This window comes from Pantherophis guttatus, chromosome 4 (genome assembly GCF_059756535.1).
Source record: "Pantherophis guttatus breed Tessera chromosome 4, ASM5975653v1, whole genome shotgun sequence".
Taxonomy (NCBI): Eukaryota; Metazoa; Chordata; class Lepidosauria; order Squamata; family Colubridae; genus Pantherophis; species Pantherophis guttatus.
The window spans coordinates 27151329-27167399 of NC_142066.1; the positions used below are offsets into that span (position 1 = coordinate 27151329).

A 16071-nucleotide genomic window follows, 5' to 3' on the forward strand; every position below is an offset into this window, starting at 1 on the left:
AGTTGGGGGAGGGGAGACCTCGATAGCCTATCGGGTAAATTTTCCCCTTTCCGTTGCCTTCCGTGGCAGCTTCTTCATTGGCTTGGGATCTTTACCCTTGGCTGGGGGGCTGGAGCCAGGCAGTCGGCCACCCGGTGACCTTGCTGGTTACTTCTCTCCTCCTCTCTCCAGCCAGTTGTTGGAATGTCCTTGGTTCCCAGGAGAAAGTATTTTGTTTTGCCTACAAAACCCCAGCTATCTCTATTCCCCCATCCCTATCCCTCAGCTCCAGTGTGGCAACCCTGAAGCCTTAAAAATGGGCTCAGTGAGGCCAGCTTCAGGGTTGACAATAGCATGGAAATTAGGCAATCTCCCACTTTCTTCTCTGGCCTTGATTAAAATATTTGGCTAGAACATAGAACAACCCGACATTGTGCCAATGACTTGAGGTTGGCATTTCTTGCCAAACCCTTACAGCTGATCCTTCTTTTATGAGACTTGTCAATTTGTTTGCATACTTGCTGTTGAAACAGGTGTCACCCTGCAGTGAGAGGTACCTGAGAGAGTGTAAAAGTTTGCCTTGATAAGTGTTGCACACCTCCAAGAATTTTATGCTAAATTAAGTTGTTGTTCTCCCCGACAACCAAAGCCTCTAGTACAATACAGAGATGGGTAGCTTGTGATTTTACAGCATGGTTTCCCAACCGTGGTGACTTAAAATATGGTGGAATTCAAGCCCCAGAATTCCCTAGCCAGATCTTCAGCTGATTTTAAGAGCCTTTCTCAAGCAAAGTGTAAGTTTCTACATGGGTCCTCCTGCAGGAGAGGATTTTAAAAGAAAAAAAAAAGTTAAGAAAATATTTGTAGCTCAGGGTTGAAATGAGGGATCCTTGGTACTTTCTTAGCTTGCTTGTTTTCTTGCAGGAATTTCATTACCCCAATAAGGTAACATAATCAGTACTAGTGCGTGAATGATGGTTTTGTACACTTTTGGTGTGAAATGATGGTTTCACATATTTTTGGTCCTGAAATCACTCCCTTGTTCTCTTCAATTGTTTATTTATTAGATTTTTATCCCATACTTATTACTTTATAATTACTCAAGGCAGTGAACCTATTTAATGCTCCTTCTTCCTATTTTCCCTATGACAAAAATCCCATGAGGTGGTTTGAGATGAGAGAGTGACTGGCCCAAAGTCACTCAGCTGGAGGGGTGAAATCCAGCAGATTCTAACAGGTTCTGGAGAACCGGTAGCGGAAATTTTGAGTAGTTCAGAGAACTGACAAATACCACCTCAAGCTGGTTCCAGAGTAGGGTGGGAATGGAGATTTTGCAATATCCTTCCCCCATTTTTGCAAAATGGGGATTTTGCAGTATCCTTCCCCAGGAGTGCTGTGGGAATGGAGATTTTGTAGTATCCTTCCCCTGCCATGCCCACCAAGCCACGCCCACAAAACCGGTAGTAAAAAAATTTGGATTTCACCACTGCCCAGCTGGCTTTCATGCCTAAAGTGGGACTAGAACTCACAATCTCCTAGTGATTGGCCCAAAGTAATCCAACTGACTTTCTTGCCTAAAATGATACTACAACTCACAGTCTCCTGATGATTGGCCCAAAGTCACCCATTCAGCTTTTGTTTAAGGTGGGACTAGAACTCACAGCCTCCTGGCTTCTAGGCCAGCATCTTAACCACTATATCAAACCAGTGTAGTGGCACATTTATTACAAAGGAAACTCTCACCTCAGGAGGAAAAGGAAGCTGATCTTTCTTTAACAAGTCCTTTTTTTCTTTTTTCTTTTTTCTTTGTTTTGCTGAGTGTTAATGAGAGAATTGTCCTCATCCTCTGTCTTTTTGTTCTGCTTAATCAACTTGAAAAAGTCTGTAATTCGAGAGCAGGCCAGGGATGCTTTGCAAGTTGGCAACCGCACTGTTCTACACGTAGAATTGTAGCAGAACAATGTCCTCCCAACCTCCCATATCTTCAGCTCCTTGCTACAGTGTGTAATATATGTTACTCGGTTACTGAAAATGCCCCATGCTGGTAACAAAATTGTTTATATGTTTCAGAGTCTTCCTCTTACAGTATCCACAGGTGAAATATACTTTTGAGTTTCCTATCTTTTACGTGATTTTCTTTTTCTCTCTCCATTGCCCATCAGAAATGTCAACGATGATTCTAAAACAACATTACCATTTACACATTGGAAGGTGGTGGTGGGTGAGCATTCAGGTACTGTCGAAGAAGAGTTGGGTAGTCAGACATGACTCCGGAGACCCCATAGCTAAAGGCTTCTTCAAAATCTTTTTCTTCATTCAAAACCCACAGAAGAGTCTAAAGAGAAAGTGGAAGAGGGAAAAACACAATCACAAAATGCAAACACTGGAAATAAAAGTGTTGGCAAAAAAAAAAAAAAAAGGCCAAGAGTGTACCAAGAATAAGAAGCTTTGCTGCAATTGCAAAATTTCTGGAGCACCACTTCATCATCATTGTTAGTAGCCAAGTCAATGGCAATATTTTCACAATACTTCCAATTCAGGTTTTAATTCAGGTTCAACCACTCTTGCCCTGCCTGGATATCTTGCAATATTGGACTAATGCAAGCCTCTCTATATGGAGCTACTCTTGAAGAGTATTCGGGAGCTACAGCTGAGACAAAATGCAGCAGTGCAAAAAGTTTTAGGAGTCCCTGGAGTGGTCCATATTACACCACTGCTACATGAACTGCATTGGTTGCCGATTTGCTTCATGTGTTGTTAGTCATTACCTTTAAAACCCTGCAGGGCATGGTCCAGGTTATCTGAGGAACAGTCTCACCCTGATGGGGTTGGCCTTCCCTACTTAGTCCAGCAGGAGTGGCATGCTCTGGATCCTATTGGCCAAGGAATTGCAGCTCATGAGATCCAGCAGAAAAGACTTCTGCCGCTTGGAACATCATGCCTCTTGAAGTGAGATCTGCCCTCACCCTCTTGGCCTTCCGAAGAAACCTGAAGACCTGATTCTGCCAACTGGCCTGGGACCCCAATGGGAGGTGGTCCATTTCCCAGGTGGCTAGTAGATTATTAGAAGATCCCACCTCCACCCTGCATAGACATTTTATTTCATTCGCTTTGTTGTTTAACTTAGTGTTTTAACTTTGATGCCCAACGTTTTGCTTTTTTGATGTTTTAAGTGCTTTACATTGATGTTTATAACATTGTAAGCCACTCAGAGTTGCTTAATAATGAGATGAGCAGCATATACATTTAATAAATGAATAAATAATAAATAATTCTGATTATCCCCAGGAGTAGAGACTAGCATGCCACCCAAAATTTTGATTTTTCAGCCTTCCCCAACATACTTGTATTCCTCTGGCTTCCAGATGTTTGAACAGCTGTTTATGCATTGTTATCCTGTTGGGAAAGGAAAGAAATAGCAATACAAAAGGTTTTAGGTGTAGTCACTCTGCTTTATGTATTGTAGAGCCCAGCAGAAAAAGGGGAAAAAATAGATATGAGAAAAATCAAGATATTCCACGTAGTGTCACTTGGGGAAGGAGGGGTTATTTTTCTGATATTTATTGTCTCTAGCAGAGAAACAGCTGGTTTGGGTTATGGGTTTCATTAAGAGCCCTCCCGCTGGGAAAAGAGAGGAGAAGGTGATGAAGGAAAGGAATACTTAGTAAGAACAAAACAATTAAAACCATGGCTCTATGTCACTCACTTGGTGGTAATTTTTGCCAGTAGTGATCCACAAATGCCCTTTTTCACTGGAAAATACGTTCTAGGATTTAACAAAACAAAAAGGTGGCAAAATTAACAAGCTCCTGAGAACTGCTGGTTTCCTGCTATTCCTCCTCTAAAATATAGGATCCCACACTTTTTCCAAAGAAGTAATTCCATGAATTACAAAACATACAACAAATGTATCTTGTCTTTGACAGGCAAAACTCTCAGAATAATTTTACACACTGGCACTGTTTTTCTTCACAACTAAACTTCTACAGAACTTGAAAGAGAATATATGAGGAAGGTCAGCTTAACTTTATCCTGTCAAATTAACTTTGTCACATTATAGGGAGATCTGTTAGATCTGATGTAACTGAATGCCTTGTGTTGTAGATCCTTTGTTAAACTGCACCCAATTAGACTGATCCAGTCTCAAGGGAGACACAGAAGCACTGAACCCTGGACAGGTGGTTTTCTTACATCTCCCTACCAGAGGGAGAGATGTTTTATTTGGAAAAATTCAATTTGATTACTGTTACTATGGCAGTGTTTATACTAGTATTATTATAAGAGAGCTGGTTTAGCATAGTGGTTAAGGCATCCGGCTCAAAACCAGGAGACTGGGATTTTTAGTCCCTCCTTAGGCACAAAACCAGTTGGGTGACCTTGGGCCTGTCACTTTCTCTCAGCCCTAGGAAGGAGTCAATGACAAACCACTTTTGAAAAACCTTGCCAAGAAAACTGCAGGGACTTATCCAGGCAAATCTCTCAGAATTAGCAATAGCAATAACACCTAGACTTATATACCGCTTCACAGGGCTTTACAGCCCTCTGTAAGTAGTTTACAGAGTCAGCATATGGCCCCCGATAATCTGGGTCCTCAGTTTACCGACCTTGGAAGGATGGAAGACGGAATCAACTTTGAGCCCGATGAGATTTGAACTGCCAAATTGCAGTCAGCCGGCAGTCAGCAGAAGTAGCCTGCAGGACTGCACTCTAACCACTGCACCACCGTGTCTCTTTTCCCATTCAATTAGACAAGATCGAATGGGGGAAAAAAAAACATTGTTTTGTTACAATTTCCTGTACAGGTTGTCCTCGCTTAATGTGATGGAACGTGTACCTGCAGGAACGAACAGGGAAACTTTTGACTTTTTTAGAAAGATGCTCAAATCAAGAGATGCCACCATCTTTTATTTCTGGGAAAGCTCTGGCCTTTCTCTCTGCTCCTCCGGGTACACATTCCATCACACTAATGTCCATTCATTTGTTGACTGTTCAAAGTTACGACTGACCTGGGAAAAAAAAGAGACTTGCGCTTCATTATCCCAACAGTCTCACGAGTGTGATTTGGATGCCTGGCCAATCGTATGGCAACCATTTGTGACTTTCCATTCAGCTTCCGAGATGCAAAGTCAGTGAGGAAGCTGGCAGGGAAGGTCGCAAGTTGCAGTCATGTGATATTTTGTTTAACAAGCACAGGGATTCACTTTTGACAATGGCAAAAAAATAAAATAAAATTGAGTGTGGCCTTGTGATACCTCACTTGATTACTGTACTACTCCATGAACTCTCTGGTCCTTGTTGTGGTCATACGTTGAGGACTATCTGCATAACAGGGGTTCCCAATCTTGGCAACTTTAAGACATGTGGAATTCAACTCCCAGAATTTCCCAGCCAGCCATGTTGGACGGGGAATTCTGGGAGTTGAAATCCCTGTGTCTTAAAGTTGCCAAGATTGGGAATCCCTGTTGCATACTACGCTTGATACTATTACTACTATACATCAACATTTCTTTCTTAAGCCTGCTTTGTCTTAAGTTGCCTCTTAAGATTTCATCTTTTTTCCCCCTGTTAACGGCTACATGTAGAGCTCTTGCAATTTTTTAATACTGTGCTTTGTGTTGCTGCGGTGCTATACTTCTTTTTTTTCTCCCCTTTTGCACTCTGCTTCTGAATGAAAACGCCATCTTTTGTTTCGCTGCTCTGGTGGTTGCAGAGCCACAAAAGAGCATCTTCATTCTCCTCCCACACCTGGGTGAAGCTTGCAGCTTTATCGGCAACTTTGTTGATGCTGTATAGAAGGTTCTGATGTGGGGAGGCGGAGGAGACAGCAGGTGCCTGCAATTTTGCTAAGCTTCTTTTCCACACCTGCCTCTATCCTTTTACGGTAGATATTGAAACATCAGAGAGATTCAATTAATTCTACTCAAAGCTTCGCTTGTTGGGATATTTTTTGCTTTTGTGGTTTGTTTTTCATGTTTTATTACTTCCTGCTTCTCAAAGAGTCAACATTATGCCTCCTAAAAAAAAAAACCAGATTCCAGTCCTTTCTTGCTATGCTTCACAGCAACTGCCTCTGAAATGAAAGAGCCAATTTAGCTGTCATCCTTCTGTTGATGTTCAGTGAAATGTTTTCTGGTTCTAGCAGTGGCAAGGAGAGAAGCTGATTGAGAAGGGGGGAAAGAGTACAGTATTCATATTTCAATCAATCAGAGTAGAGCTGGAAGGGACCTTGGAGGTCTTCTAGTCCAACCCCCTGCTCAAGCAGGAGATCCTGACCTATACCATTTCAGACAGATGGCTGTCCAGTGTCTTCTTAAAAACCTCCAATGATGAAGCACCCACAACTTGTGAAGGCAAGCTGTTCCACTGGTTAATTGTTCTCACTGTTAGGAAGTTTCTCCTTAATTCCAGGTTGCTTCTCTCCTTGTTTCCATCCATTGCTTCTTGTCTTGCCTACAGGTGCTTTGGAAAATAATTTGACCCCCTCTTCTTTGTGGCAGCTCCTCAAATGCTGGCATAGGCTATCATGTCACCCCTAGTCCTTCTTTTCTCTAGACCAAGGATGTCAAACTCATGGCCTGTGGGCACAATGAGTCACACCCACACCCGGTTTAGCAAAGAGGAAAAAGTCACGCTACATCACATGGTGATGCCGTGATGGTGTGAGTTTGATAGCCCTGCTCTAGTCTAGACTAAACAACTATATTTATTTGTTTCCCATTTTTATTATGTTTTATAAATAACTCAAAGTTGGGAGCACACCAATTTCTCTTTTCTCTTCCTAATTTTCCCCTCAAAAACAATCCTGCAAGGAGGGCTAGATTGAGAGAGAGTGACTTTCCCAAAGTCGCCCAGCCAGTTTTCATTCCCAAGGTGGGACTAGAACTCACAGTCTCCTGGCAATTAGTCCAAAGTCACCCGGCTGACTTCCATGCCTGGTGCCTTAACTACAAGACAATTAATGGCTCATTAATACATGCTGCATAGTTACCAATTAACATCTAGCTCAGGGTAGCATATAAAATGGAATGTGACAAATGGCAACTGGCAAAAGAATAAAATATAATCAAATAGAGGCAACTTGCAGACAGAAAGAATTGATCCAGAAGGACTCCTCAAATCTCTTGACCAAAATGCCTGGGAAAAGGCCAGTCTTCATTGCCTTTCAGAAGACAGGCAGGCTGGGCTGTTTGGATCTTGGAAAAATGTTGTTCCATAGGAGAGACACAGCAATCTGATGACATTGATTAATGGATGGGACCTGACACACGCCAATCCTATCAGATTGTAAAGGTAGTCCTTTACAACCACAATTGGGTCCAAAATTTCTGTTGTTAAGTGAGTCACGTGTTAAGTGAGTTTTGCTACATTTTACTACCTTTTCTTGCCACAGTTGTCAAGTGATTCACTACAGCTGATAAATGAGTAACCCAGTTGTTAAGTGAATCTGGTTTCCCCATTGACTTTGCATGTTGGAAGGTCTCCAAAGGTGACCACATGACCTTGGGACACAGCAACGGTCATAAATATGAACCAGTTGCCAAGCAACTGAATTTTGATCACATGATCATGGGGATGCTAGAGAGGTTGTAACTGAAAAACGGTTGTAACTCCCATTTTTCAGTGCCGTTGTAACTTTGAATGGTCACTAAACAAATTGTTGTAAGTCGAGGACTACCTGCATTGGATGAGCAAGAGTAGCTGGAGGTGGGTTGTCTCATAACCATACCCTGTACCATGATCAAGACAGAGCAAATGGTTTAAGAGGACAGTATCGGCCATGGCTCATTGGGACCGATGGACCAATTGTCCTCACTTCTTTGTTCCCCTCAGTTGAAAATTCTTGGATGCTGGTTAGCTGCTGGTTAGCTGCAGAAAGGCCACTGTGTGATGTGGATGCAAAGGTTGCCCAGACACCCTCCCTTTTCTCAGATCAGCATGCCAGGAAAGTGTCTCTCCAAAGCTGGCACACACCTCTATTTGAAAGGGAGAGCAAATGTGGCACCTGACTTCCAAAGGCTGATCACTAGACAGATGATCATATTTCTAAATCTGTATGTTTTTCTGCCTAAATCCCACCCTTGTAGTGACTGTCACCTGTTTATGATTGAGGGCAGCACGAATTCAAGAAATGATTCCTTCAGAGGGAAGAAGGGCAGGAGTCCAAGATACCAGAGAATAATCAAGAAGATGCCTCTATTCTTGGAGAAGACGCAGGGCATGTCTTTATTCTGGGGGAATAAATAACATTTATTTTTTTTATTTTAGACAGTGCGTTTGTCAATCCTAGACTTCATTGCTGGGAAAGTTGTTGCACTTCATCCCACAGCTTTGTTTTCCAGCTTGCTAAGCATTCAAATATCCCAAATAGAGGAGAAGATTCAGGGAAAATGAAAAGTGTTTTGTCAACCTGGCTTGACAAAACACAATTGCTTAACACAGTCTTTCCATCTTGGTTGGTGGATTTAGGGAGCTACTGTCTGATGCTTATACAGAATTGGAAAAAGCAGGTGTAACAAGTTGGTCTTTCTTCTTAAGAAAGCTTAAGAAGAGAAAGGAAGAAAGGAGGAGACTTTTTAAACCATGTTCTAATATATTTCAGGTAATCCTTGACTTATGACCACAATTGGGACAGGAATTTCTGTTAAAACGTAAGATGGTGTTAAGTGAGTCATGTCTAATTTTATGACTTTTTTTGCTGTGGTTGTTAAGTGAATCACACACCTGTTAAAGGAATCCAGCTTCCCCCATTGACTTTGCTTGTCAGAAGCTGGCTAGGAAAGTTGTAAATGGTGATCTCTAGAGTCCGGGACACTCCAACAGTCATAAATACAGGCCAGTTGCCAAGCACCCAAATTTGTGACCATGGGGATGCTATAATGGTTGAAATGTGAAGACCGGTTGTAAGTCACTTTTTTCAGTATCATGGTAACTTGGTCACTAAATTAATATTTGTAAGTCAAGGATTACCTGGATTAAGGAGTACCATACTTTTTGGAGTATAAGACGCACTTCCCCCCTGCAAAAGTTGGTGAAAATTGTGGTGTGTCTTATACACTGAATGTTGCCGAAGCCCCACCTCCACCCTTCGGCCATTTTTGGTCTCCGTGCATCGCATTTTTGGCCAGTTCCAGGTGGCAGGGATTGGCAATGGCGACAGTGGCAATCTTGCCACCTGGAACTGGCCGAAAATGCAATGTGCAGAGAGCAAAAGCATTACACGTGAAGGCCGAAACACGACACGCAGACATCCCTGCAGCCTGGAACAGCTGATTGGCGGTATTCCAGGAGGCCGATCCAACCACCAATCAGTTGCTTGTGCTGAATCAGACTGCAATAACGTGCTGAAGCTGACTAGGCTGTTTGCTGTTTGCTGCAAGGATGCTAGCCAGATGAATACCGATGGATGCTGGTAGGCAGAGGCAGATTTTTTTTTTCTTGTTTTCCTCCCTAAAAACTAATGTGCGTCTTACACTCCAGAACATCTTATACTCCGAAAAATATGGTATTTTATTTATTGCTGTCTGAAGAATCTTAAAAAAACCCTTTCATATGTTTACACAGTCTGAATTTTTAAGCAAAAAAGGGTTTGTAAACATAAAATGTGAAAGTGGAGAAAAAGACATTTGATACATACAGCTTTGTTGCATTTTTTCATTATTTGATTATCGAAGGAGGCCCAGATGCTGATGTGGGAACGATGGTATTGCTGGACAAGATGTGCTATCTGGAAGAAAGAAAAATAACACGTCCTCAAATAATGGATTCCTAGAAGGAATGTCAGTTTTTAGTTGCACAATTGCCTCTTTGTGGAAACTTAATAAGAAGCACCAATCAGATGCGAGGGAGCGGAGTCTGAAGGCACCAATCGGGTGGCTTCTCTCTGGGGTATGGATTTGGGCAAAGGTAGTCTTACGCACTTATATTCTTTCCGTCCTATATTGTGAAGCTCTAGAGACATTCAGCTTCTTCTAACACCTTGATGGGAACAGTGATATCAATAACAAGTGATGAGATGTAGGCAGGGGTGAAATCTACTTACCCTCCTTACCGATTCGGAAGTGCATGTACCCCGCGTGCAAATGCATACGGACCCTCTGCGCATGCGCAAAACCTTCTGTCTATGCGCAGAGGGTAAAAAACACATTACGTCCTGGTTAAAACCAAGAAGTAATGACTGGCAGGTGGGCGGAGCCTCACGCCATCGCTACCAGTTCTCCGAACCACCCGCCACAATCGCTACGGGATTGGTCCAACTCCGAACTGGGAGCATTTCACCCCTGGATGTAGGGGTCCTAATCCACCAGCCAGGACTGTGGCTATCTGTACTCTCAGTTCAAGGATGAGCAACTTGAAGACCTTAAGATGATTATATAGCTCTCTTTCTTCTTTTACTGTCTCTGAAGCTTCCAAGCTCATACTACCAAAAATTAGAGGAACTCATCGACTTGCGACCACAATGGGGACCATAATTTTCACTGATAAGATGGTTGTTAAGTGAGTCATGCCAAATTTTACAAACTTTTTTGCCATGGTTAAATGAATCACTGCAGTTGTTAAGTGAATATATGGTGATTAAGCAAATCTGGCTCCCCTCATTGACGATGCTTGTTGGAAGCCAACTGGGAAGGTCGCAAGTGGGATGATGTGACCTTGGGATGCTGCAACCATCATAAATACATGCCAGTTGCCAAGTGTCCACATTCTGATCATGTGACCATGGGGATGTTACAACGATTGTAAATGCAAGGACTGATCATAAATAACATTTTTTTCAGTGCCACCACAATTTAAAACAAACGGTTGTAAGTCAAGGACTAACTGTTGTCATATGGTCAAAAAGACATAAAAATTGTGGTTCTTTTTATTTGGGTGACTCAGGCAGCCTGTGATATTCCTGGTCCTTGCAAATTGAAAGCCTTATACAACAATAGTGATCTCTCCTTCCCCAGGAAAAGACTGCCGGTTCCTGCTCTAAATTGTAACAGTCACAAAGTTGGAAGGGACCTTGGAGGTCATCTAGTCCAGCCTCCTGCTCATGCAGGAGACCTATAGTAGGGATTTGAACCACCGAACTGCCAACCTTTCTGATTGACAAGCTCAGCATCTTAGCCATTACATAATTCAATATTGTTTGAGAGAAAATGTGAATATTTCTTGAAACTATATAAGCCTTTGAGTACTTATTTCCTTTCCTCTATGCCTGCTATTTTTATGTAAAATCCCAGGTATCTTTTAAAATTCATTGTAAGTTGGCTCTTGTAGCAAACGTTTTTCTCAAAATGATGAATTCAATTTGAGTAGCCTCAAATGAAAGCGTTAATTGCAGAAGTGGAATGAGATTTGGGATGTCAACATCTTCCTAGACATTCTATATTCTTAACAATAAGACTAAATTACAGGAATGAGAGGGTAGAGTATTCTAGTCTATTCTATTGTGTTTTGTTCTGTTCTATAAAATATTCTATAGAATAGAATAGAATAAAATAGAAGAATCTTTATAGCTCTATTATTACTGTATTTTTGTTTACTACAGAAATACAAAGTGCCTTATATCTTAATTGATAAGGAGTTTTCAAGTTAAGTATGTCTGGGAGAAACTTTTGGTGAATGTAGCTTCATGTTGATGAGTATAAAAGTGAGCATAAATCTGCAAGATAGATCTTGAGACTGGAACGTTGGACACTGGCCAAGATTTGTGCTTCATGAAAAATTTGTTGGAGATGTTGGACAGGAAAGAAATTTGAAAAGCTCGGTTGGGTTTCAGACAAATGGTTGTCCAATCTCTTCTTAAAAACTTCCAGTGTTGGAGCATTCACAACTTCTGGAAGCAAGTTGTTCCACTGATTAATTGTTCTAACTGTCAGGAATTTTTTTCCTTAGTTCTAAGTTGCTTCCCTCCTTGATTAGTTTCCACTCATTGCTTCTTGTCCTGCCTTCAGGTGCTTTGGAGAATATGTTGACTCCTCTCTTATTTGTGGTAACCCCTGAGATATTGGAACATTGCTAGTCCTTCTTTTCATCAAACTAGACATACCCTGTTCTTCATATGTTTTAGCCTCCAGTCCCCTAACCATCCTGGTTGCTCTTCTCTGCACTCTTTCTAGACTCAACATCTTTTTTACATCATGACGACCAAAGCTGGATGTAGTATTCCAAGTGTGGCCTTACCAAAGCATTATTAAGGTGGTATTAACACTTCATGTGATCTTAATTCTATCTTACCTTATTGATTTCTTACCTTATTGATGAGATCATCATTATCCTTTTTAATTTCAATATTAATAGGGATTCCAGGGAATTGCTCAAAAACATCTTCCAAACGAGGAATCTGGTGATCAGTACCATGGGAGATGCTTCCTGTTAGGAAGGGTAGGTTGAGGATAGCTGCCAAGAACTGAGCATTTTTCTCAGAGATGAAGAGAACAAATGATTTTCTTTGCTTTCTACCACAGCACATTTCCCCCAAAACAACTCGTAGTCTTACTTACCTGGAGAAAATGTCACCTCCAGAGAAGACTTATAGCGTGGCAAATCCTAGGGAACACAATCAGTGAGAATAAGGAGTAAGAATGGTTTTAAGAGAGATTTGCCATGTGTTTTGAAGGGAGGGAATGAAGAGCAGGTTCCTCCTAGAAGTCTGGGGAGAAGCCCTTTGATTTTCCCCAAAGAGCTAGAACCATTGTTTAAAGCAGGGGTGGGTTCTATTTTTTTTTTACTACTGGTTCTGTGGGCATGGCTTATTTTGTGGGTGTGGCTTGGAGATCATGTGACTGGGTGGGCGTGACTAGCTGGTCATGTGACCGGGTGGCCATGGCTATGTGTATAGGGACTACTCAGAGGGCTGAAAAAAGTCATTTCTGACAGGACCTCGCACTTTTGACTGGTCCTCACACTTATGACCATCCTCACATTTATGCCCGTGCAGCATTCTTAACAACCATGTCACTCATTTCACAACTGCTTCTCTTCACCATGGTGACAAGATAAGGCAAAATACGTAAAATGTGAGGACAATCGTAAGTTTGAAGACTGGTCAAAAGTTTGAGGACCAGTCAAAAATAACCTTTTCAGCCCTCTGAGTAGTCCATATGCACAAAAGGATTCAATTATTTCTTCAAAGTGCTGATGATTGCATCCTGGCTGGAAGAACTCCAACAGGGGAGTATTTCCTCCCAACAGCGGTGTAAAAAACGTAAAACAATCTTTCCCCTTTAAGAAAGTCAAGCAAAAAAATAGCCTCCAGAACCAGAAGTTACAATAAGTCTAGGCATACTGCTGGAGAGGCAGTTTCTGTAATAAAGATTAGGCTAGGAAACAACACCAAAAGTTGTAATTAATCCTTACAGGAATAACCCTGTAAAGTGGAAAAAAATAAAAGGAAATTTCTTTTAACAACCGGTTCTCCGAACTGCTTAACTACTTAACTATTTAACAACTGGTAGATCCCACCACTGGGTCTACCCATTTATTTTTGCAGGCACCGGTCTACTCATTTGTTTTCTTTTAACACTGATCAACTGCAGGACGGCCCTTTGAAGCCCTACAAACAGTTTTTTTTCCCTCTAGCCATCAGCTGGGACTCAGGAGGTAGCAATAGATTTGGGGTGGGGCCAAATAAAAGGTAAGAATAACCCCAGGGGGGGAGAACCGGTTTGGTGATGTCATATCGTCACCGCTACCGGCTCGGCCGAACCGGGAGGAACCCACCACTGGTTTAAAGGGAGTAATATAGAAGTTACTTTGTTTCTGGTAAGTATGTAAAGGCATTGGGGTTAGAATGCTGAAAAAGGACTGATAAGGTCTAAGTTAGATCCATTTGCAGGATGAACACCTTCATCCAAATGACAAAAGCAGCCTTATTTCTGTTGTGACCCACACGTCACCTCTTTTGTTATGTGCTTGCAATATCATGTTGCACTCTCAATAGTGGTGAAGCTTGCATTGTGATGGCACAATGGTAGTTTCATCATTTCATCATCACAATGATGCCCAACTCAAATCCCCTCCCAGTCATAAATTTCACGAGGTGACTTTGGGTGAATCACACACTCTCCATCCAACCTATGGTAGTTCAATGGGATTTTTTTTTTAAAAAAAGGTGTTAACAATGGAGGATGTTATCTATTCCACCTTGAATTTCTGGAGGAAAGGCAGGACTTATATCTAATGAGACTTCATAATGAGAAACAGCCTGGGAACATCACCTACATTGCCTTAAAATCTGTCACCAAATAGAACTGAATAATACCCAAAAGACAGGGCATGTTGGGACTAAGGACTTAGAGATGCTCACCTTATAGTACGTGAGGCTGATATCAATGTTGTGCCCTGTCTGGCGTTCCAGATTTTCATCATGGGACACAACCACAATCCCATCTTTGGTTATGTAGCAATCAAGTTCAAGCAGGTTTGTCCCCTGGCTCACTGCACTGGGAAGATGCAGAGATTGGCAAGAGAAGTTGAAGGGCAGGATTAGTGCACAAGAAGGGCAAGTTAAGGTAGAGTGGCGATTGCATTACTCACTTTTTAAAAGCACTCAAAGTGTTCTCAATCTGCTCTCCAGCACCTGAAGAGGAAATCAGATTCTGAGAAATTTTATCTTAGATACTCTGCTTTCAAAGGAATATCAAACTGTTCTGCTTTAGGCTTTAGGAATGCAGCTTTACAAGTCTTGGGACTATGGTGGAGCAGAAAGAAATGCAAATATCCCACCTGACTACTTCTCAAGAGGAAAAGCAGAGGCAGGAATCTCACAACTTATTTCCTTTTCTCTCTGCTTCCTTCATTCACCTTTGACTTGCAGCTGTGGAGCACATCCTGACCTCTTCAGCTTCCCTCTCAGTGCCCCCAAAGCCCCTCCATCCAGATACTCAATTTACATCACAGAACTTACCACCCCTGTGGGAGACATGTAAGCATCGAACGGGAAACCTGTGTGGTTTGTGAAGGAGATGTGGCTTCTTCCGAAGACAGTGAGACACCAGTGCATAGATTCCCAAGGCAGGTAGCCCATAGAGGAGCAAGTGGCAGCTCATTGTGGTACGTGGGGACGAGGAAGCAGGTGTTTCTGGGCTTGATAAATTAAAGCAAGGAGCAACAACCAGGACACTCAGATTCTCTGGAACGAAAAGCGCTCCTGGTTTTCTCAGCAAGAAATGTAGAGATTAGGCATCTGCATAGAGCTGGCAAAAATCAGTGGCCAAAATCAGGTAGCTTGGAAATCCTGATTTCCTGGATCCATGAAACTTGAACGCTGTAAGTAAGCAAGTCAGTGAAATTTCGGAGGGAGTAGGAAGAAAAGGGTGTGTAGGAGTAAAGGACAGAAACTTAACCCTCCCCTTTGCTACCAGGACCTTCCCATCATGACTTTTTACCTGTTGGTTCACCTAATACACACAGACACACATCACATGGTCATAAATGGGCACACATAATTGCATGGTTCAGCCCCTCCCAGTCTTCTGCCAACCTGCATATGTTATCATTTTGCCACTCCCGTGGAGGGAAAAAAGCCACTTTCTTGGCAGGAGAATCATGACAGAAGTGGGCCTACTTGGTTCTACCTGCTCTACCCTCAAGAATCAGATTCCGCTTTCATATCTGGACACCTGTCTCCTTCATTGCCGTACATACCTGGAGACCTCTGGAAGCCACACTTCCCATCAAGCCATCAGATCCCATCTCCATAGTTACATAAACAAAGGAGGGTTGATTTGTGGTCCATAGAAGGTTCCAATGGCGATACTTGCTTCAAAAAAGGGATCGGTTTATTCCTTAGGACAGCTGCAGTGAAAGAAAGCCCAATATGTTGACCACTGCAAAATGTGGTCCCCTTTATGGTTAGCTGATGGGATTTGTGTGTTTTAAAAAACCCCTGTGTACGTACAGTTTTCAATTTTTCCCAAGTCAAAGAATCTGGATCCCATCGTTTGTAGAAATAAAATGCTCACTATCCCCTAAAGGACATTCATATCTTTATATAGGTACTCTTCAACTTACAACAATTCACTTGGTGACATACAAGTTACAACAGCACTGAAAAAAGTGACTTATGACTATTTTTCACACTTACAACCGTTGCAGCATCCCCAT

At 42.1% G+C, this 16071-nt stretch overlaps 1 protein-coding gene across 1 annotated transcript; it reads right to left on the minus strand.

Moving 5' to 3' along the window:
- Positions 1 to 1683: 1683 nt before the first annotated feature.
- GDPD3 (glycerophosphodiester phosphodiesterase domain containing 3) lies at positions 1684 to 15705 on the minus strand. Its single transcript, XM_034419636.3, has 11 exons — positions 15613 to 15705; positions 14873 to 15232; positions 14503 to 14545; positions 14273 to 14408; positions 12468 to 12513; positions 12218 to 12336; positions 9614 to 9703; positions 8074 to 8207; positions 3686 to 3745; positions 3324 to 3375; positions 1684 to 2314 (listed from the first exon to the last, which is right to left on the minus strand). The coding sequence occupies exons 2-11, from the start codon at positions 15012 to 15014 to the stop codon at positions 2177 to 2179; spliced, it is 960 nt and encodes a 319-aa protein (XP_034275527.1). The 5' UTR covers positions 15015 to 15232; positions 15613 to 15705; the 3' UTR covers positions 1684 to 2176.
- Positions 15706 to 16071: the final 366 nt, after the last annotated feature.

Bases quoted from the DNA above. Each gene is read 5' to 3' on its own strand.
- GDPD3 (XM_034419636.3), bottom strand. From the start codon at position 15,014: ATGAGCTGCCACTTGCTCCTCTATGGGCTACCTGCCTTGGGAATCTAT. The intron at 3,376-3,685 runs GTGAGTGACATA...CTTTCCCAACAG, and splicing joins CTGGCAAAAATTACCACCAA to GATAACAATGCATAAACAGC. The intron at 2,315-3,323 runs GTATGTTGGGGA...CTTTCTCTTTAG, and splicing joins TGGAAGCCAGAGGAATACAA to ACTCTTCTGTGGGTTTTGAA.